At 40.1% G+C, this 23,192-nt stretch overlaps 1 protein-coding gene across 2 annotated transcripts in view; it reads right to left on the reverse strand.

Annotated features, from left to right (window-relative positions):
• Positions 1–15,554, reverse strand: part of CRISPLD1 (cysteine rich secretory protein LCCL domain containing 1) — a 51,119-nt gene extending 35,565 nt beyond the window's left edge. The window contains exons 1-3 of one of the 2 annotated variants that reach the window (XM_006075582.3): positions 15,422–15,554; positions 14,873–15,159; positions 13,610–13,929 (exon numbers count right to left, since the gene is read on the reverse strand). In XM_006075582.3, coding sequence (XP_006075644.1) covers positions 13,610–13,867 — 258 coding nt within the window. In that variant the 5' untranslated portion in view covers positions 13,868–13,929; positions 14,873–15,159; positions 15,422–15,554. Of the gene's footprint in view, positions 1–13,609; positions 13,930–14,872; positions 15,324–15,421 lie in introns of those variants that run through there. The other variant, XM_025265214.2, reaches the window with a different exon arrangement.
• Between the last annotated feature and the right edge of the window lie 7,638 nt (positions 15,555–23,192).

A 23,192-nucleotide genomic window follows, 5' to 3' on the forward strand; every position in this document is an offset into this window, starting at 1 on the left:
TTCCTTCCTTCTCATTCATGTGGCTTTTTCAGTTTATCCTGTCATTGACTGCACCTCTGTTTTCACTACCCCACAGAACTGTGCCATTAACTAATTTTGAGATTCCATTTTCCACCACTCCTCCAAGTAGATAGATTTAAACAGTGGGTCTTGGGAAATCGTATTGTTTAAGCTTCTCTATCTTTTTGGTTTCTAAGCGCTTCATGAAAGGGAGTGATTTCTATTTTCCTGCACTAATAATTAAGAGGTGCTTCCTTAAAAAGGAGAAAGTGAATGTGAGAGTTGAGGTGAAAAAGGATCTGGATCCTAGAGTCAATTTTTAATGTCTCTTTGTAGACTTCCTCTGGACAGCCTCAAGCTTTCTACTCAGAGTTCCATTCCCAGTGGCTGCAGGACTGCCACAGTGGCTGCCACATCACCTGGGAGCTTGGTAGGAATGCAGAATATTGGGGGCCACCCAGACCTCCTGAGTCATAATCTGCATGTTAACAAGATTCCCAGGGAATTCATATGCACAGTAAAGCCTGAGTGACACTGGACTAAAGCACCCTGATTTCTATTCCCCAAATCATACCTAGCTGCTTTTTCATGAAAACCATTTTTGCTACCCTTAATTTTCTGGTGATTGAAAATTTTCTTTGATTAAACACTTAAAACTTAAAACCTGTCTAGCCTATTAAATAATGTCCATGTTCATATTTTGCCTTTGTGGTTGATGAGCTTCTAATAAAGAAAATCTGTTGCCTTTTTCGTAATAAGCTATCAAGAAAAAGTTGACTTAGTTAACTTAATTCATTTTATTGATTCCGTTAATCAGTTAAAAGCAAAAGAGAAAAGAAAAAGTAAGATTCATTGACTTATAGTTCTAGGTTCTTATATTAAACTCACCAGTTTAATAACCCACTAATCCAAGTCACATATCTGGGTCATTCCCATAATTTATTTTTTGGAGTTCTCATACAATTAGTTGTATTTAACCTCCAGTCTGCAATTTGAACCTCAAACACATTATGTGGTCTGTATCTGTACTTGATTTGTATTACAGAATATCTGAACACTTTTAAAATCAACCCCCTTCTCCCACCCTGGCTAACATGACTTGAATCTCATTCACATCTCCAGGAGCTGCCGAGTCAAATGCCCTCAAGCAGGTGACACCTCATGAAATGGCTGTAAAGAGTGGTGTGACCTATGGCAAACTAGAGAAATTATTACTTTAAATCTTCCTGCTTTTTGGAAATACTTGACCACTACATATGATAGGAATACATACTGTAGTAAAATTCCCTATCAGATTTTGTAACTTAAAGCATAGTGAAATAAATGAATACAAAGTACCTCAAAATATCTCATGCATTTGACTCCACAGAGATCTTTATGTAATAACCCCCAAAATACCTTTTCATAATATCCCATCCTCACACCACTCCATTCCTGCCCTCTCAATCTCAGCTGACAATCTTGCTCCATACTTCACTGGGAAAAACAGAATTATTCATATGAAAATTCTCTTTTTCCACTAAATACACCAAATGTACCTACAGCCTCAGCCCTTCCTGTCAGAAGGAAAAAACTGACTCTGCAGTTATATTTTCTCCCTCCCATGTCAACTGCTTTTACAAGTTGTGCATTTCGATCAACTTCCAGCACACTCTTTAAAAAACAAAACCAAAAAACATTGCCATATACCCATGTACTGCTAGCTAATTCCATTTCTCAAATTGTTCTCAGCTTTCTTTGCTTATTTCTCCTTTCTGCTCCACCTCTACATATTGCTGGGCCATGGCTCAATTTAAAGCATTCAACCTTCATCCATAAAAATCTTGGATGGTTTTATTCAGTCAGTTAAGATGGTTCTTAACAGCATCCATACATCATTTCCACACTTTTATCTCAAGTCCCACTTCTCCACTGACCATTAAACTCAGCTGAGGACAACAAGGCAATGCAAAATAAGCTTTGTCTAAAGGAAACCCCTGATTTCATCCTTACCTTCTCTTGTTTCTCTTCCTGTCTCAGTAAATGCTTCAATTATCTATCAATATGCTTAAGTAAGCATATTGGGATTCCCTGATAGTTCAGTTGGTAAAGAATCCGCCTGCATGCAGGAGACCCCCGTTTGATTCCGGGTTGGGAAGATCCGTGGAGAAGGGATAGGCTGCCCACTCCGGCATTCTTGGGCTTCCCTTGTGGCTCAGCTGGTAAAGAATCTGCCTGCAATGCAGGAGACCTGGGTTCCATCCCTGGGTTGGGAAGATCCTCTGGAAGAAGGGAAAGGGTACCCACTCCAGAATTCTGGCCTAGAGATTATATAATCCATGGGGTCATAAAGAGTGGGACACGACTGAGCAACTTTCACACTTAAGTAAAAATCTTAAAAAAGTCGTCCTCCTTATCTTTCACCCTTCATATTAAATTTATCAGAAACCCATCAGCAATGCTATTTAAACAGACCTGAAACCACCCACCTCTTCCATCTTTACCACTGTCATCCTGGCCCCAGCTATCATTATCTCTCATTAGAATATACCAACGGCTTCCTACCTATCTCTCTGTGCTTTCACTGTGAATCCTCCTGCAACCCATTCCCCAAGGCACAGAGTAATTATATAAAACTGGAAATAAGACCAAAGGTCAGTCCTAGCCTTCTTTGTGGTCCCTGAAGACTCCCACCTCATTTTTGACTTAAAGACCTTTTACCTGATATTCCTGCTGCCTAGATTTCTATAGCTTTGTTTAGTTGCCTCATTATTCTAATTCAGCTCTCAGCTCAAAAGTCATTATTTTAGAGAGGTCTTCCCCAGCTACTCAGTATGTTAGCTCCACCTCTATCATGCATGCATGCTAAGTCACTTCAGTCGTGTCCAATTCTGTGCAACCCTACGGACTGTCGCCTGCCAGGCTCCTCTATCCATGTGATTCTCCAGGCAAGAATACTAGAGTGTGTTGCCATGTCCTCCTCCAGGGGAGTTTCCTGACCTAGGGATCGAACCTATGTCTTCTTATGTCTCCTGCATTGGCAGGTGGGTTCTTTACCACTAGCGCCACCTTGGAAGCCCCCACGTCTGTCATGCTCCATCATCTCACTTTGTTTATTTTCATTAACTTGTTGAACTTTTTTCAAAAACAGTGCCTGGTACAAAACTGCTCAATCAGTATTTGTTGAATTAAATTCTTTGTAAATCACAAATTTATCAATTAGAATAAAAAATTGTTTTAATCAATTACAAATGCCTTTCTGTACCTTCTTGAAATTAGGACAGCAACAGATACTTAGGAAAATAAAGAAAGGGTTACTTAAACATACTTACTGTTACACCTTCACCAGACAATTCATTACCACTTGAATTTTCACATTTTCTTCCAATGAACTAAATATTCTATGTAACATATGCATATATTGTGTTCACGGGGTTCTCGAAAAGAGTCAGACACAACTTAGTGACTTAACAACAACATTGTATATATTATACATGACAACATATAAAACTATAAAATGCTAGTTTTATAAACTTAAATTCAATTAGTAAAAATCATTAAAAAGATGAAAATTTAAGTTTTAAATCCTGTATAATTACTTGGTTGTATAAATTCCCAAGATAAGTATGTGAGAGAACACAGCTAAACAATAGCAAAGAATGTTCTTGAACTAAATGTCATTCTTAATTGTGATTATAAATGATTATAAATGACCATGTTGCTTTTAATGAAGGCAGCCGGTAAAGGTAACTAAGAAACAATTAAGCAAAGAAACTGCATTTCCCTACAGGCTATAATTATAAATTTGGGATATGTTCCCAAACTGACTTACCTCTTCTAAAACTAAGCTGAAAACTGGATTAGAAAAGAGTTAAGGCTGCAGATATCACCTGGCCCAGAGGAGATAGCTCATGTTTGATGAATGAGTGGGTGAACAAGCTTGATCATTTCTCCCATCCATTCTTCCCTGAACCATCCTTGGACTACTATGATGATACCCAAACTGTTTTATGAGACCTCCAGTATAGCCTTCATATCTCAGAATTCAAGGGTCCTCATTTTACTTGATCTTTATAAGCAACATTTAACAGAGTTGATCATCCTTTCTGCCTTTCTTCATTTGACTTCAGGAGATCTTACTTCCCTGTTTTTTTTTTCCTAATTCTCAACTCCATTTGATGTTCCTCCTCTCCTTCCCTAACTCTACACTGTTAAGTACGTCGTGGGCTCACTTTGTGACTATCTCTTCCTTCTACGGTGGCTCAGACGGTAAAGAATCAGCCTGCAGGGCGGGAGACCTGGGTTCAATCCCTGGGTTGGAAAGATGCCCTGGAGGAGGGTATGGCAACACACTCCAGTATTCTTGCAAAGAGTCAGACACAACTTGTATCTGTTCTCCTCAGTGAAAGCTGGGACCTCATTTTCTATATGACTTTCACACTCGTTGTGTCAGCCACATGGGCCACTTGCTGAGTTGGGAGAGTTAGGGTTTTTACACCTATTCTAGGCAAGTTAGAAAGTTTGTTGTATTTACAGCTGGGCCCTCAACGGTGCCCAGTATTTGGTAACTAATACTTGTCAAATGAAGAAATAAACAACAATAAACAATTTCAAAATTTTGTGACACTTTTCTGGCTCTGGGTATTGCACGCTCCTGATGAAACTGCTTCTCATGTCTTGCCTTTCTAAGATCCTAGATCTGCTGCTTTCATTTAATGAGGAATCTTTAATCTTCCAGAATTACAGGGTACCTAACAAATTCAACAGAACTGAGCTGTAATGTCACTCTCTTCCTACAGATATTGCCATCTACAAGTGCAACTTTCAAAAAGAAAATTACATTAATTTGAAATGTCAATGCTAAAAAAAAAGTGCTATGTATCCAAATTAAGGTTTTAAAAACTTTTCAATTCTGTAGACAAATTAACTAAAACAAAAAAAAAAGCTTTATTATATCTAAATAATATTAGTGAAGTAAAATAAAAACTGTTTAAGAAAATTAAATGTTATTGTAAATCAAGAAGAAAGAAACTTTAAATAAGACTAACATTCTTTGAGTCAAGATATTTCATGAACCTTTAAGTGCATATAGATTACACTGCATACCCTTAAAAGATGCAAATATTTAACTTTGAAAACTACCAGGCAAGTGCCAGTACACAGAAAAATAATCATTTTAGGAATCAAGGGTTGAAATAAAACCTTACTTGCAGTGAATTCCTGCCACTTTTAGCAAGGTAAGAAATTTGTCAACATTAAGCTCTGGGTAAATGAGTTATGAGGCCATCAATTTATTCTGTATATTGTATCAGTTCATTTCAGTCTCTCAGTTGTGTCTGACTCTTTGTGACCCCACGGACTGCAGCTGCCAGGCCTCCCTGTCCATCACTAACTCCCAGAGCTTGCTCAAACTCATGTCCATCGAGTCGGTGATGCCATCCAACCATCTTATCCTCTGTCCTCCCTGCCTTCAATCTTTCCCAGCATGAGGGTATTATATGGATAATACAATATCCATATATTATTTTATTCAGTGACAATGATATATGTCACTAGTGGCAGATAATGTCAGAAAATGTACATTCATAAGAGTTGCTTTGTGAGAGCAACTCACAGGCTAAAATTAACTTTTTTTAGGCTTGGACTCAGGGCTACAGCTAGTCAGAAATAGGGCAGAGCCCAGACTAACATCACCCTGGGTTGGGGGCTACATTGTCCCTTGACCAGTTTCTGCAGTTATCTGCTGTACAGAAGAAAGATCTGCACAGAAGAAAAATCACTTCATTTCCAGTGTTAAGCATGGCCATATAAAGAATTTAAGTGACATTGTGGTACTAAGCCATTGTTTGTATCAAAACATGTACCATGGACTGTATGACTGGCTGTTGGCTTGGAGCCTCTGGTTGCCCAGTGGAAGGACAGGTAGCTAGATGTATTTTGTTCTACATTTGGAAAAATGCTGTGCAAAACTTCTGTCCCTAGTCTCATCATATGTGAAGTAACAGCAAGCAGGTACAGCCATCAGCCCTCCCAGCAGAGTATCTGTCAACTGTTCTGTGACTGGCACGGAAATAGTTATAATAGTGGGAATAGCTTGTATAATTGTCATTGTGAGACACGATCTTTGGGTTCGGAAGATTCCCTGGAGAAGGAAACAGCAACCCAGTCCAGTATCCTTGGCTGGAGATACTCATGGACAGAGGAGCTTGGCAGGCTACAGTCCGTGGGGGTCGCAGAGTCGGACACGACTGAGCATTTACAAAGGCAAATGACACATATAAAATTTTTAGGGAATATGTCCTAAAGTTGCTAAAGGACATTCTAGACTTAGATACACTTTCTATCACAGTGAGCTGTTTTGGATTTTAGCCAATCTATAATTTAAGAGACTTATTAAATAATTGTTACAAGAGATAAATACACATTAATTTATTAATTCCAGAGCATCTGAACATCTTTACCACTGATCAGCAGCTCCATATTATAGGACAATTTTTAGTACACCATGAATATTTTTAAAAACAGAAAAAATAATTCTGAATTATTTAATTTATTCTTCATCTCTGATATTTCTAACTTATCTCTGGTGTTGATGATATCTTACTTATAGAACTTTTCTTATTTTAATTCCTCTTTCTTGTCCTTTATATTTATCTCATATAATTTTATCTATTTTCCATCCATGCCTTTATTCAACACATATTTACTGAACATTCAACAGTATTCAATCAACAAATATTAATATTTACTGAGTACATCTATGCATCAGGCACACGGTTATAAAGGTGAGTACATCCTTATCCTTCCAGGAAATTCAGTCTTGAAAGGAAAATGGACATGTATATATTTAATTACAACAAAACTTCAATACTATAAACAGGCTTAAATAAAATACTTTGGCTTCTCATGTTGTGCTAGTGGTAAAGAATCCACCTGCTGATGCAGGAGACGTAAGAGATGCGGGTTCGATCCCTGGGTCGGGAAGATCCCCTGGAGGAGGTCATGGCAACCCACTCCAGTGTTTTTGCCTGGAGAATCCCATGGACAGAGGAGCCTGGCGGGCTACAGTCCATGGGGTCACAGAGTCGGACATGACTGAGCAATTAAGCACAGCACACGCACAGCAAGAAAGACCCAGCACAGCCAAATGAATTTTAAATTAAAAAAAAAAAAGAAAGAACAGTGTATAGTTTAATTAACACAGATTCAATTACATACAAGGGAGTTGAGCTTTCAAACTGTAGTGCTGGAGAAGACTCTTGAGGGTCCCTTGGACAGCAAGGAGATTAAACTAGTCCATCCTAAAGGAAATCAACCCTGAATGTCCACTGGAAGAACTGATGCTGAAGCTGAAGCTCCAATACTTTGGCCACCTGACACAAAGAGCCAAATCATTGGAAAAGACCCTGATGCCGGGAAAGACTGAGAGCAGGAGGAGAAGGGGAAGATGGAGGATGTGATGGTTGGATGGCATCACCAACTCAATGGACATGAATTTGAACAACAACAATAAGGGCTATGGGGCTTACTGGCCTAGATATGCCTCCTTTTGGAAGTTCTTCAAGATGGGCTTTAACTTGTGAGCAGCCAGAAGTTAACAGAAGCTTTGGACAGTTGAGTAAGCGCCAGAGATTTGTTTGAGGGAAAAGACAGATTGTGTAGCAGTGAGGAAGGTAGATTAAAGTAGAAATAAAGTAAGACTAGATGGTATAATCTTCTGCAGGGGAAGCTGTGATGCCCATCTTGGGGAGACAAAGAACACAGGTTTGGATGAAACAGAAGAGATGGATTCAAACATTTCTAAGACAGAATCTAAGACTCTGGCGAGTAACTGTGTATTTGTATTTGTGTGTACATATTACATGGAAGTGGACAGAGGGAATGAAAGCAAGGCAAGAGTTGAAGATGTCCCTGATGATCTGTTTTTGTTTGGACAGGACTTAGCAGATGTCTATGACATTCCCTGAGAAAGAATCCAGGGAGGGAAGGAGGACCATGGGCAAGAGTGGAACAAAAGCAGCTCATTTTCTTTTTAGACATCTTAAACTTGAAGCAATATTACAATATTACTTTAAGATTCAAGAGATGACCCAGTGGGCAGTGCGAAACATGAAAACAATGCTCAAAGAAGACTGTCAGATGGAGTGTCATCACGGAGCCATCAATAGACAGAAGGTATTTAAAGTCAAATGAGTAGATAAAATTCCCCAGGAAGGGAGAAGACCAAAAGTAAAACCATGGGGGCCAAAAGGAAAGTTTGAAGAGATGAGCAAGACCCTTGGAAAAGACCCTGATGCTGGAAAAGATTGAAAGCAAAAGGAGAGGAGGGTGGCAGAGGATGAGATGCTTAGATAGCATCACCAACTTAATGGACATGAACTTAAGCAAACTCCAGGAAATAGAGAGGGATAGGGAAGCCTCTCGTGCTGCAATCCATAGGGTCACAAAAAGTCAGACACGACTTGGTGACTGAACAACAACAACAACAACAACATGATGAAGAAATAACCAAAAAAATAAAAATAAAAGAACCAAGTGATGGGGCTAATACCCACAAAAAGGAAAGGCTTGAAGAAAAATAGCAGTATGCTCAACAGGATCAAATCTCTTATCTCACTGCAGCCCGTGGGCTATATATTCCTAAATCTATATACATAGGAATATATAGACCATGGGCTGCTATAGAATTGGTATCCCTATACCAAGTCTACTAATGACAAAAACAATGCCCCAAATCATTGTTTGTCAGACTTCACATACCAGCAAGCAGCGGAGACAACACAGGTCTAAAGGCAATGTTTCCTCCTCACATATCCACTGCCTCTTCAGTTACAGCTTCATTTGATGACCTAAAAGCTTCAGTTTTTCAATGTATCTTGAATTAAACACTGGTAATCCCTCTGCTTAGGTTACTGGTTTCTATAATTAATAATGCATTTCTCCTCTCCCTGATTCTACCACAGGGCTTTGATTTCATCAACCTACTCTGCTTCTGGTTTCCTACAAAAACAGTCAGCCACTCCACTTTGTTGATTCCTTTTTTTTTTTTTTTAACTTCATTAGAATACAGCCAATTAACAATGTTGTTATAGTTTCAGTGGACAGCAGAGGGACTCAGCCAGACATATACATGTATCCATTCTCCCCCAAATTCCCCTCCGATCCAGGCTGCCACATAACACTGAGCAGAGTTCCTTGTGCTGTACAGTAGGTCCTTGTGTGTTATCCATTTTAAATATAGCAGTGTGTACATGTGATCCCAAACTCCCTAGGTATCCCTCCGCACCATCCTTCCCCACTGGCAACCAGTAAGTTCATTCTCTAGGTCTCTGAGTGTGTTTCTGTTTTGTAAATAAGTTACTCTGTATCATTGCTTTTTAGATTCTGCATGTTGGTTCCTCTTCCAGCTGAGACATGCCCTTCACTCTTGGCCACAGCTTGTGATCCTGACCATCTGCCAGAAACAACATAAACGTCATCTTCCCCATTGATTAACTCTCCTGTAGGAATATTCCAGTATTCTGTGATGCCCTGGCATCAATCATACATGTGAATGAAGAATTTCGTGTCCCTGCCTACTTGAAAATTTTCAAATGTGTCTATTCTTTCTTCTCAATCAGCCTATAAACTCTTCCAGCAAAGATGTGACCTTCCGGAGGTCATTTTTAACCCTATTAATTAATGAGGCTTAGAGTGGGGGCAGGGTTATGATGTTAATAAACATGGATGTGGCTTGGCTGTGGTATTCAAACACAAAAAACAGACTAAAATAAGCACCAAATATACATAAGATAACTGGCTATTCAAACTTTTAATGCAGTATAACAGAGCATAGGACTTCTGTGGTAGCTCAGATGGTACAGATTCTGCCTGCCATGAAGGAGACCCAGGTTCCATCCCTGCATCAGGAAGATCTCCTGGAGAAGGGGAGTGTAAGTGGCCAAAAGCGGTGGCACTTATCACATGGCACTGCAGATTCTATAGGAAGTGGTTCTTTAGCTTTTCATTTTATCAAAATACCCTTTTTTAAAAATATTTATTTGGTTGCAGCATGTAGAATCTTTAATTGAGGCATGCGGGATCTAGTTCCTTGACCAGAGATTGAACCCAGGCCCCCTGCATTGGAAGCATGAAGCCCTAGCCACTGGACCATCAGGGAAGTCCCCTGAAAGAATTTGTTTTAATCTTTTTATTTTTTATTGGGATATCCCTGATAGCTCAGTTGGTAAAGAATCCACCAGCAATGTGGGAGACCTGGGTTCCATTCCTGGGTTGGGAAGATCCCCTGGAGAAGGGAAAGGCTACCCACTCCAGTATTCTGGCCTGGAGAATTTGATGGACTGCATAGTCCATGGGGTTGCAAAGAGCCAGACACAACTGATTGACTCACTTCACTTCACTTCATAGCCAATTAACAATGCTGTGATAGCCTCAGGTGAACAGTGAAGGGACTCATTCATATAATGTACATGTATCCATTCTCCCTCAAAAATACACTTCAGTCAACTATTTGAACCAATTTTCTTTCCATGGGTCAATCAACATCTGTACTTACATATACATAAATATATAGTTATTACTATATAAAATATCCTTTATATATATTTTATATAGTAATAACTATATAAAATATAAATCAACAGTGTTTCAAATAAAGCAGTATCGTTCTTTTAGACTTCCCCTTCCATGTGTATTCTATAAAATGTGTTCCTGTGTTACCGTCGGGAAATAAACTCTGCAGCCCAGTTATTAGCCAAGACATAGTTCTAGTGTTCAGAGTATCTAAGGGCAACACAACATAAACCTTGGCTGGTTTCTGAATCTACATTTCAAGGGTAGAACGAAAGCAATGATTGAAAAGAAACACATATAAACATTCTAGACCAGACATCATACAATAGGCACTTATTTTTTTTGGAAGTCAGACATAGAAAACGAATCACAGAACTGTTCTTTCATTATTTCCATATTTCTTAAAACACACACACAAATATTCTCAGATTTCTTTTTGCGCATTTGAACTCCCAAGTTCTTCCTTATTTTGAATAAAACGCAATGAGTACCTATTAACATGGAATAAGCATAGGGTGGCCTACTTGGAAAAACTCCATAATTAACTGGCTCTTTCTGTTTGAAAGCTCACAGATGAAGAAGTCAGAGAATCCTGTACTTTGAACAAACATTTTAAAATAGTCAGAAAATGGGAGACATTACTGATGTCATATCATGCATGGCACAGAATTTTGAAAAGAGCAAACAAGTTTCACATGAGCTATTTAAATGGTATTAAGGAAACATAACATTGGTTTTATGTCTTAGTAATACTTACAGGGACCCTGTAATTGCACTATGGTTGATAATAAGCTAAACTTTACACAGGTCATCTCATTTCTTACATAATCCTCACAACAGCCCGCTGAGGTGAGCGCACGTGTTAGACATGAGGAAACTAAAGTAGAGGGCAATTTATGATTTGCCCAAAGTCACACAGCTAGTGGGTGCGTGCATGCATGTTTAGACGCTTCAGTCATGTCCAACTCTGTGTAACCCTATGGACCACAGCCTGCCAGGCTCCTCTGTTCATGGGATTCTCCAGGCAAGAATACTGGAGTGGGTTGCCATGTCCTTCTCTAGGGGATCTTCCCGACCTAGGGATCGAACCCATATCTCTTATATCTTCTACATTCGGGGGAGGGTCCTTTTCTCCTAGAGCCACTTGGGAAGCCATAAGTAGGTATCAGTGCCAGAATTTAAACCCTTACAGCCTGATGGTTGGGACTGATTCCTTATCTCTGATGACTTCTCTTGTGTGCTACCTATTTTCTTTAGGGTAAAATATTTTTCTAGTAAAAGTTAAAATGATATAAGGAAATATTTTGTAATATATAATGTGAACTTAGAATTTCCATGTTTCATCAAAGTTACCTAAATAGAGAATACCTATCCAAACTAATGTAAGTGAAAAAAAAAAAAAGGAAAAACTAGAATATATTAAAATTAATGGGACCCTGCAATGTGTCCAAAGGAGAAATGTTAGCATCAATGTTCATTAAGTTTGCTGTCATCAATGAAGATTATCGGTCTTTGCTAGTGCATTCCTAATTCATGCAAGTAGTAAGATTTTTGAAAATGTTTCTATATATTTAGGGTATGAAGTATCCTAATATTAATGAGTTACAGTCTTGAAAAAGTAATATTTAACAGTCTTTAAAAAGTAATTTTGTTTCTCAAACTTGCAAATTTACTCTCAGAATTCATATAAGGTTATTAAGGATATCACGTATTTTTATTGAATCCTTTACCCAAATGAATTTTCACACTTTGAAGTTCACAAATAAATTCAGAGGATAAAAAGTTATTGCCAAAGTATTCCCTAACATAAAGCAACCACAGAAATGTATACTTTACAACATGTTATTTACATACTTCTAAGAAACAATGGCCCATTAGAAACTACATATATATGTATATATACACACATATATATACACTTTATGAACATGCGTGCATGCCCAGTCACATCTGACTCTTTGTGACCCCATAGGCTGTAGCTCCACCAGGCTCCTCTGTCCATGGGATTTTCCAGGCAAGAATACTGGGGTGGGTTACCATTTCCTCAGCCAGGGGATCTTCCTGACCCAGGGATCAAACTTGCGACTCTGTGTTTCCTACATTAGCAGGTGGATTATTTACCACTGCACCACCTGGGAGACCCTATACCTATCTATCTGTCATCTGTCTACATACACATATGTGTGTGTGTGTCTGTGTGTGTGTGTATACACACACATCAGTCATCTGGAAAGTGTCTTCAAATTATTCATCCTTGATTTTTTTCAGGTCAACCATTCATAAGATTCCATCAGTTAGGAATTAGGAAACAATTCTTCTACTAAGTCATTTAAAAGCAAATACATCAACTGTTCAGCATTTTCGGGACAGGAATCTTTCTCCTAAGAGCAGAATTTAAAGCACTTAGTTGGAACATTAGATCTGAAGGTATTTACTTTACTCTGAAATTTAAAGAGCTATTAAAATGAAAGGAACACTAATAAAAGAATATGTAGAAGAATACATAGGACCTGGGAATTCCCTGGTGGTCCAGTGGTTAGAATTCCATGCTTTTCCTGTCCAGGGCCTAGGTTTAATCCCTGGTCAGGGAGCCAAAATCCCACAATCCTTGTGGCATAGTCAAAAAAAAAAAAAAAAGAATATACAGGACTAGACCACTGCTTGTATGTAGTAACAAGATTGGAAATTGCAAAGATGGATTTTAATCAAAGGTGGATTAAAAAAAAAAAATGGTGGTACCAGAGAACCTGACTCAATACTCTGTAATGACCTATATGGGAAAGGAATCTAAAAAAGAACAGCTACATATATAACTGATTCACTTTGCTATACAGCACAAACTAACAACATTGTAAAGCAACTACACTCCAATAAAACTTTAAAAAATGAAAAAAAAAAGGATATGCAGAAGAAAATACTCTTGAAGAAAATCTTTTTAAAAAGTTTTATACAGGAAAAATGGTAAAAGATTAAATACCAGCAGGATGGATTTTAACCACAGAAGCTAAAAGCATCATTAAACATTTCTATGTACATACCATTTGAAAAATGTTCTTACCATATACTCCATATTAGAAGCTGTAGGATATACCTGACTTCGCAACTTATTATGAAGGTCCAAGATACTCTGCATGTCATTGTCTGTAATGGCCCTTTTCCCTCTTTGCTTGGCTATCCACCATACACCATCTTCATCCATGTACTTTTCCAAAAGTTTTTCCAATAAAGTGGCATTAGGAACCACCATGGCTGGAATCGCTCGGGCCATGAGGAGCACTGTGGTTACCCTGAACCACTCCCGCACGGTACACTTCATAATGAATGCTCTCAGGATTTCCCCGGGAAAATCTCCAACACCGGCTCTTCCACTCCTTTTGGCTATAAGGACATGTAGTGCAATTAGGGTGAAAATCCCGGCACACATAAATTTTCTAACAACAAAAATAATACAACAGTCACAAAGGGATGGAGCCAGTTTGATTTGTTTACTTAATTCCAGCAAACGGAATAAATTTTGAAATAAATTTTCTCCAATCCATTTTTACTCCAGAGGACTTTTCACAGTGCACCTTTCCCACAAAACAGAAAATTGTATTTTCCAAGATAATGTACATGATGCCAAAAACAAATGGCAAAAGCAACCCAGAAGAGTTAAAGCTTGAAAGCAATGTCTGAATTACAAATCTTTAAATGGCTATTTATGGCATACAGCCTGCAAAAGGGTTCTAGAATGTTTTATCCTAGAATGTTTTATCAGGCAATCCAGAGGTCCAGGTTTCTCTCTCTGTTTCAAGGTATTATTTTATCTCAGTGCCCCATCTCTGGTTCAAACATTCAGAATGTCAACAAAATTATGAAATCGAGGGCGAATGCTTTAAAGAAGTACAACATTTTACGCATACATATGTCCATGGAGATTTCTAAAGGGACCAGTGAATTAATGCAAGTGAACAGTTAAGGTCACTGGGGGAAGTATCTTCGCACACAGGCACAGGTCAAGAAGAAAAATTCGTTATTTCCTAGAAAGCATGTGCCTAACCTGGAGCCCGCACCCGATGAAGACAACAGCCCACGGGCGGTTTCGGAGCCTCTCCGGCCACACGCCGCAAGCGCACACGGTTCACCCAAACCAAAGGAGGTGAAACTCACAAACTCACTGAGAAGCAGGAGCGCCCAGAGTTCTCCATCGTGGCTGCTTTCCGAGTACACACCCACCCCTCCGTGATCGACCGTTCTCTGCAAGTGGATTTTTTTTTTTTTTTTTTTTTAAGTAGAGTTTAAGAAGAAAAAAGTAGAAGAGGGTGGGAGCTTGACGACTTACCTCTCCAGTGTGAAGTTCCCTAAGATGGATCAGCCGAACCAGACGGCCGGCCTCCCCAGCCGCCTGCAGCCTGCACACAGACGGCCCGGTTCGGGAGGACCCGGGCCTCGCACGTCCTCCGGCGCTACCTGCAGTGGGATGGCTATCCTCGGCCTCGGCAGCTCCCCTCGGACCTGAAAGCCGGAGCTGGGCAAAGCCTGGCGAAGTTGGGAGGCCGAGGCTGGGGTGGAACGGCAGCGGCCTGGTTAGCTCTGCAGGGTGGGCGCCCGAGCGTCTCGGAGCAGAAGCTGCAGGAGCGAGAGGGGCGGGGACTCGGGTCAGTCTGGGCGGCGAAGGCTGCAGGCGACCCCGCGCTCCCGCTCGGTGCAGCCGCCGCGCGCAGAGCCAGGCGCAGAGCGCTTCCGCCGCTCCCCTGAGCGCCCGGGCATTTATTGCGGTCCCCGCGCGCGCGCACGTGACGTGAGCGCCCCTGCTCGCCCACCCCCACCTCTGCCCAGCCCTGGACGCGTGCCCGCGGCGGGAGCGAGGAGAGGCCGCCCGGCTTCTCACCACCAGCTTCACCATCCCTGCACCCCGCCCCCCGGCCCAGCGCCGTCAGGACGCCTGGCCTTTGTGGCGGTAGCTTGGGCTTCAGGGACCAGAGAGTGGAAGGTCTGGACCCCGTGAGAGGCCGTGTGCAAGGAGGATCAAACTCCCAACGCCCCCTCGCAGTTCCGCCAACTTTCCGAGAGCCGTCTCCTAGATCCTTCCTGATTCTGTGCTAAACAAGGAGCTGTCCCAGAGAGCGCGCGTAGCCGGTGGAGTGGGGTTAACACTTTGGAAACTGGGAAAGGTAACTGGGGCAGGGGAGCGTAGGGTAGGGGAACGGAAGTCTTGGCCTTTTATTTTCTCCAGGGAATTACTTCCATTACCAAGACCGGTTGTCTAGAATTAGAAAGTTGTTCTTTTTTTGCTGCGTTAGAACATTGATGATGATGAACAAATGGGACAAGGATTTCATAGAGTGATGGATGATCTGTGACTCAGGGTTGACTGACAGTTGAGAGCCCCACTTCATCCTTAAAATATGTTGCATTCGCTTCCTAAAGTGACAGCAGCATTTTTTTTTTCTTTCTAATGATGTAAATATTTTTGGAGTTGATACAAAGAGTAGCCTCAATTTATCAGAGCTACCTTGACAGGAATTCAATACCCAAACCTAGAAGTGATAGTGAAATGAGAGTCAATCTCCTAGATGTTCATGCTAAAATTCCAAGTAGGAAAATTACTAATTTTAAGTTCATAAAGGCTCACCATAATTAATGTGGTGCTACTTCTACAGGTATATTTTTTTATTAAGCATTTATTTAATTTATTTACCTTTACTTTCCCTCTGTGGGCTTTCCTCGTGGCTCAGATAGTGAAGAATCTTCCTGTAAGTCCAGAGACCCAGGTTAAATCCCTGGATTGGGAAGATTCCCTAAAGAATGAAATGGCAATCTATTGCATTATTCTTGCGTGGAGAATGCCATGGCCAGAGGAGCCTGGTGGGCTACAGCCTATGGGGTCGCAAAGATTCCAATACAACTGAGCAATTCGCTCCTGCATTGTGGGCAGATTCTTTACCACCTGAGCCAGCAGGGAAGCTACAGTCTATAGCATATGATCAAATAAAGTAAAACTCTGAAAGTAATTCCCAAATTCTACCACCCAATTACTTTATCAAACCAAAAAATTCAAGTCTATGCCTCTGGTGAACATGAGACGTTGCTTCCTCTAAAATATAGAAAAGAAACAAAAGGGAAACATGGCCTAGCAGAAGAACACAGAAGGTGAAAAGCGTTGATGCGCATAACCAGTTTCATAGAAGGTGTCATTTTTAGCAACTTATTACACTTGCACTTTTCAAATATTTATAACTTTTTGCATTGGTTTTCCCTCTTGGAAACTGCTGAAAGACCCCAAAGTATGTGATACAAGAATTTTCATTTGTCATATCAGATGAAGAACACTTTTATATACTGCAATTTTAGTGTACTGGAAATTATGTGTATGTGTGCCCCAGTCGCTCAGTAGTGTTTGAGTCTTGCGACCCCATGGATTGCAGCCCACCAGGCTCCTCTCTCCATTGAATTTTCCAGGCAAGAATACTGAAGCAGGTTGCCATTTCCTCCTCCAGGGGATCTTCCCTACACAGGGATCAAACCTGTGTCTCCTGAATTGGCAGACAGATTCTTTACCACTTGAGCTACCTGGGAAGCCCTGTTGAAAAGTATACTGAGTATCAAATAAAAAACAGTTAAGAGTAATAACATTACTTGAAACATTTTCAAAGGGAATTTAAGTTGGGAAAAACCAAATTAAGATGCTAAAAATGAAGTTAAATGCATTGACTCTTGAATGTTTCCATCATAAAACTTTCCACAAAATACACAGATCACACACCTAAAGGCTTACATTAAAGAAAATTAATATTGGTTTTAAGATTTTAATTCCCAAACTTTCTCCAGGCAAAAAAAAATAAAAGTTTGTATTCCTTGTCTTAGTGTTTCTATTGGCTTCCAATCTGCTCCTGCGGGTCATATTTTTATATAAAGGCAATGATTTAAACATTAGCAATATTAAGCATTAACACTTTGATAATATGTCATATATGATTTAATATATATGCTGGGAATGTCATTTTAAAGAGTAATCATACACAATGTTCTGGAATACTCTAAAATGATACTGTTCATTTTTAATTTTTTGTTGGGATATCTGTGTGGAGACTAAAGAAAATGTCACAGAATTCATGTATAAGGTGCACTTTGGTTTGTGGCTAAGACTGATACTTGTAAAGCCACGGTTGTTTTTAGCATTGCTACTTTCTTGTGGCAGACACTGTGGTCGCCTAACCCAAAACCAGCCGTCCACCCCTTTTCTTCCAAGCCCATGGCTGCCAATTTACTGGGGGTGTTCACATGCTCACATTCTGTCAAACTATCCTCAGCAGATGAATGTTGACTAGTGAAAGGCAATCTTCACACTCACCAGTACTTGATTTAACTACCAGTAATTGACTTAGCCTGTATATGACTTGCAACCCTGGATCCTGAAAGGAAGGAAGAAATCTGCTTGGGTGAAGACAAAGGTGGGCAAGGGTTTTATTTTGTAATAAAAGGAGATGCAAAAAGAGAAAATGTCCCTGAGGTGCTAATGTATAAGTTTGTGAAATTTAAATATGCACCTGTTACCATACAAAGTGGTCGAACAAGAGATGGCAAGAGTGAAGTCGACATTCTAGGAATCAGCGAACTGAAATGGACTGGAATGGGTGAATTTAACTCAGATGACCATTATATCTACTACTGCGGGCAGGAATCCCTCAGAAGAAATGGAGTGGCCATCATGGTCAACAAAAGAGTCCAAAATGCAGTACTTGGATGCAATCTCAAAAACGACACAATGATCTCTGTTCATTTCCAAGGCAAACCATTCAATATCACAGTAATCCAAGTCTATGCCCCAACCAGTAACGCTAAAGAAGCTGAAGTTGAACGGTTCTAAGAAGACCTACAAGACCTTTTAGAACTAACACCCAAAAAAGATGTCCTTTTCATTATAGGGGACTGGAATGCAAAAGTAGGAAGTCAAGAAACACCTGGAGTAACAGGCAAATTTGGCCTTGGAATACGGAATGAAGCAGGGCAAAGACTAATAGAATTTTGCCAAGAAAATGCACTGGTCATAACAAACACCCTCTTCCAACAACACAAGAGAAGACTCTACACATGGACATCACCAGATGGTCAACACCGAAATCAGATTGATTATATTCTTTGCAGCCAAAGATGGAGAAGCTCTATACAGTCAGCAAAAACAAGACCAGGAGCTGACTGTGGCTCAGACCATGAACTCCTTATTGCCAAATTCAGACTTAAATTGAAGAAAGTAGGGAAAACCACTAGACCATTCAGGTATGAGCTAAATCAAATCCCTTATGATTGTACAGTGGAAGTGAGAAATAGATTTAAGGGCCTAGATCTGATAGGTAGAGTGCCTGATGAACTATGGAATGAGGTTCGTGACATTGTACAGGAGACAGGGATCAAGACCATTCCCATAGAAAAGAAATGCAAAAAAGTAAAATGGCTGTCTGGGGAGGCCTTACAAATAGCTCTGAAAAGAAGAGAAGCAAAAAGCAAAGGAGAAAAGGAAAGATATAAACATCTGAATGCAGAGTTCCAAAGAATAGCAAGAAGAGATAAGAAAGCCTTCTTCAGCAATCAATGCAAAGAAATAGAGGAAAACAACAGAATGGGAAAGACTAGGGATCTCTTCAAGAAAATCAGAGATACCAAAGGAAAATTTCATGCAAAGATGGGCTCGATAAAGGACAGAAATGGTATGGACCTAACAGAAGCAGAAGATATTAAGAAGAGATGGCAAGAATACACAGAAGAACTGTACAAAAAAGATCCTCATGACCCAGATAATCATGATGGTGTGATCACTGACCTAGAGCCAGACATCCTGGAATGTGAAGTCCAGCAGGCCTTAGAAAGCTTCACTATGAACAAAGCTAGTGGAGGTGATGGAATTCCAGTTGAGCTATTCCAAATCCTGAAAAATGATGCTGTGAAAGTGCTGCACTCAATACGCAAGCGAATTTGGAAAACTCAGCAGTGGCCACAGGACTGGGAAAGGTCAGTTTTCATTCCAATCCCAAAGGAAGGCAATGCCAAAAAATGCTCAAACTACTGCACAATTGCACTCATCTCACACGCTAGTAAAGTAATGCTCAAAATTCTCCAAGCCAGGCTTCAGCAATATGTGAACCGTGAACTTCCTGATGTTCAAGCTGGTTTTAGAAAAGGCAGAGGAACCAGGGATCAAATTGCCAACATCTGCTGGATCATGGAAAAAGCAAAAGAGTTCCAGAAAAGCATCTATTTCTGCTTTACTGACTATGCCAAAGCCTTTGACTGTGTGGATCACAAGAAACTGTGGAAAATTCTGAAAGACATGGGAATACCAGACCACCTGATCTGCCTCTTGAGAAATTTGTATGCAGGTCAGGAAGCAACAGTTAGAACTGGACACGGAACAACAGACTGGTTCCAAATAGGAAAAGGAGTTCGTCAAGGCTGTATATTGTCACCGTGCTTATTTAACTTATATGCAGAGTACATCATGAGAAACGCTGGACTGGAAGAAACACAAGCTGGAATCAAGATTGCCGGAAGAAATATCAATAACCTTAGATATGCAGATGACACCACCCTTATGGCAGAAAGTGAAGAGGAACTCAAAAGCCTCTTGATGTAAGTGAAAGTGGAGAGTGAAAAAGTTGGCTTAAAGCTCAACATTCAGAAAACAAAGATCATGTTGGCTTAAAGCTCAACATTCAGAAAACAAAGATCATGGCATCCGGTCCCACCACTTCATGGGAAATAGATGGGGAAACAGTGGAAACAGTGTCAGACTTTATTTTTCTGGGCTCCAAAATCACTACAGATGGTGATTGCAGCCATGAAATTAAAAGACGCTTATTCCTTGGAAGGAAAGTTATGACCAACCCAGATAGCATATTCAAAAGCAGAGACATTACTTTGCCAACAAAGATTCGTCTAGTCAAGGCTATGGTTTTTCCTGTGGTCATGTATGGATGTGAGAGTTGGACTGTGAAGAAGGCTGAGTGCCAAAGAATTGATGCTTTTGAACTGTGGTGTTGGAGAAGACTCTTGAGAGTCCCATGGACTGCAAGGAGATCCAACTAGTCCATTCTGAAGGAGATCAGCCCTGGGATTTCTTTGGAAGGAATGATGCTAAAGCTGAAACTCCAGTACTTTGGCCACCTCATGTGAAGAGTTGACTCATTGGAAAAGACCCTGATGCTGAGAGGGATTTAGGGCAAGAGGAGAAGGGGACAACAGAGGATGAGATGGCTGGATGGCATCACTGACTCGACGGACTGTGTCTGAGTGAACTCTGGGAGTTGGTGATGGACAGGGAGGCCTGGCGTGCTGCGATTCATGGGGTCACAAAGAGTCGGACACAACTGAGTGACTGAACTGAACTGAACTTGGGAGATGGAATCAATGTAGTCAATGTTTTAAAATATGTAATTTTAAATTTGGCTTCCCTAGTGGCTCAGATGGTAAAGAATCTGCCTGCAATGCAGGAGACCCGGGTTTAATCGCTGGGTAGGGAAGATCCCCTGGAGAAGGAAATGGCTACCCACCCCAGTATTCTTGCCTGGAGAATTCCATGGACAGAGGAGCCTGGCAGGCTAACGTCCATGGGGTCACAAAGAGTTAGACACGACTGAGCGACTAACACACGCATACACACACACAATTTTAAATTAAGATACCTGAGTAGTTTCATGAAGTGTCAGTGGTTCTTGGAACTTTTTATGCTACTTGGCCTCTACCAGCCTTGGATCCTTTTCCCTTTAAGGGAAGAAATAACAGTAGCTATCTCACTTTGTCACTTTGTGTATTAAAATGAATTAATACATGGAAGCACTTGAAACAGATGCATAGAGAATGCTCAATAAGAGTTAAATATTATTGTTATTATAAGAACTAGAGGATTTATAGTTGCTATTTTATAAACTCATTGGGCTTTAATCAAAGTATTGTGCCATGTAGGAGATTAATTTTTAAGTAGAAGATTGAAATAACTGGTCATAAACATGATGAAAACAAACTTTAATGTCTCTGGCAATGCTCATGGATTTTCCTCTCACAGCTTATAAAGGATCCTGTTCTGTTTATAGCAGGACACAGTTCCCATTTTTATCCAAAGTAGCAACTTGTCTCCACCTCAAGATAGTTACATATATGTCTTTCTACTCTAACTACAAATGTGTAATTATTTAAACCTTATTTTTAAAATGTAGCATACATGCATTGAAGTGAAAAAAATCTTAAGTGTAGAGCTCAAGGAAATTTTACAAAGACTCATTTGAAAAGACCCTGATGCTGGAAAAGATTGAGGGCAGGAGAAGGGGACGACAGAGGATCAGATGGTGCAATGGCCTCACTGATTCAATGGACTTGGGTTTGGGTGGACTCCGGGAGTTGGTGATGGACAGGGAGGCCTGGCCCGCTGCAGTTCATGGGGTCACAAAGAGTCGGACACAACTGAGCCACTGAACTGAACTGAACACACAATGTGAAAACCACTCAGATCTAGATGAAGAACATAGCCATCTTCTAAAAGCTTTCTTGGTGCCTTTTCCTGGTGCATTCTCCCCAAAGGTAAGTAATATTCTAATCTCTCATTCAAAATTAGTTTTGCCTGTTTTTTGCATCTTTACATGCATGGAATCATATAGTAGACAATTTTATTGTCTGGCTTCTTTTGTGTCTTTTTTCTTTTATTCAATATGTCTGCAAGATCTATCCATTTTGTTGTATGTAACAGCACTTTGTTCTTTTTTTTTTTTTGATAAGAATTCTACATTTTTTAAACCCATTCAATTGCTGAATGTTAATAGTCCAGTTTAGGCTATTAAAATAATTTTGCTAAAGACATTCCTGTACATGCCTTTTGAACACATATTCACACTTTTTTTTATTGGCTGTATAGCTCAGAGTAGAACTTCTGGGTACTAACATATACCTATGTAAAACTTGAGTAGATAAATTGAATTATATACCTTTTTCTTATTGATTTGTAGGAATCTTTTGTAACTGTTGTATTTCCTTTTAAAAATATCTTAATTTTCTACTTTTTTGCATTTTCACTCTCTTAATCATGTCTCTTGATGAGTGCTCCTGCTGCTAAGCGACCTGCATTAGCAGGTGGATTATTTACTGCTGAGTCACTGCTGCTGCTGCTGCTAAGTCGCTTCAGTCGTGTCCGACTCTGTGCGACCCCATAGACGGCAGCCCACCAGGCTCCTCCGTCCCTGGGATTCTCCAGGCAAGAACACTGGAGTGGGTTGCCATTTCCTAAAGTGAAGTCGTTCAGTCATGTCAGACTCTTACCGACCCCATGGACTGCAGCCTACCAGGCTCCTCCATCCATGGGATTTTCCAGGCAAGAGTACTGAAGTGGGTTGCCATTGCCTTCTCCTCTCTTGATGAGTAGAATGCAAATATTTATCCTATAGGTCACACATATCACTAACCATAAAGGAAAAGATTGAAAAATTGGACTTCATTAAAATTAGGACATTCTACTCATCAAGAGTGTCCTAATTTTAATGAAGTCCAATTTTTCAATCTTTTCCTTTATGGTTAGTGATATGTGTGACCTATAGCATAAATATTTGCTTATCTCAAAGTGATAAAGAAAAATCTTCTTGTTATCTTCTAGCTTTATTATTTGACATTTTACAATCAGG

The sequence above is a fragment of the Bubalus bubalis genome, chromosome 15 (assembly GCF_019923935.1).
Source record: "Bubalus bubalis isolate 160015118507 breed Murrah chromosome 15, NDDB_SH_1, whole genome shotgun sequence".
NCBI classification, from domain to species: domain Eukaryota; kingdom Metazoa; phylum Chordata; class Mammalia; order Artiodactyla; family Bovidae; genus Bubalus; species Bubalus bubalis.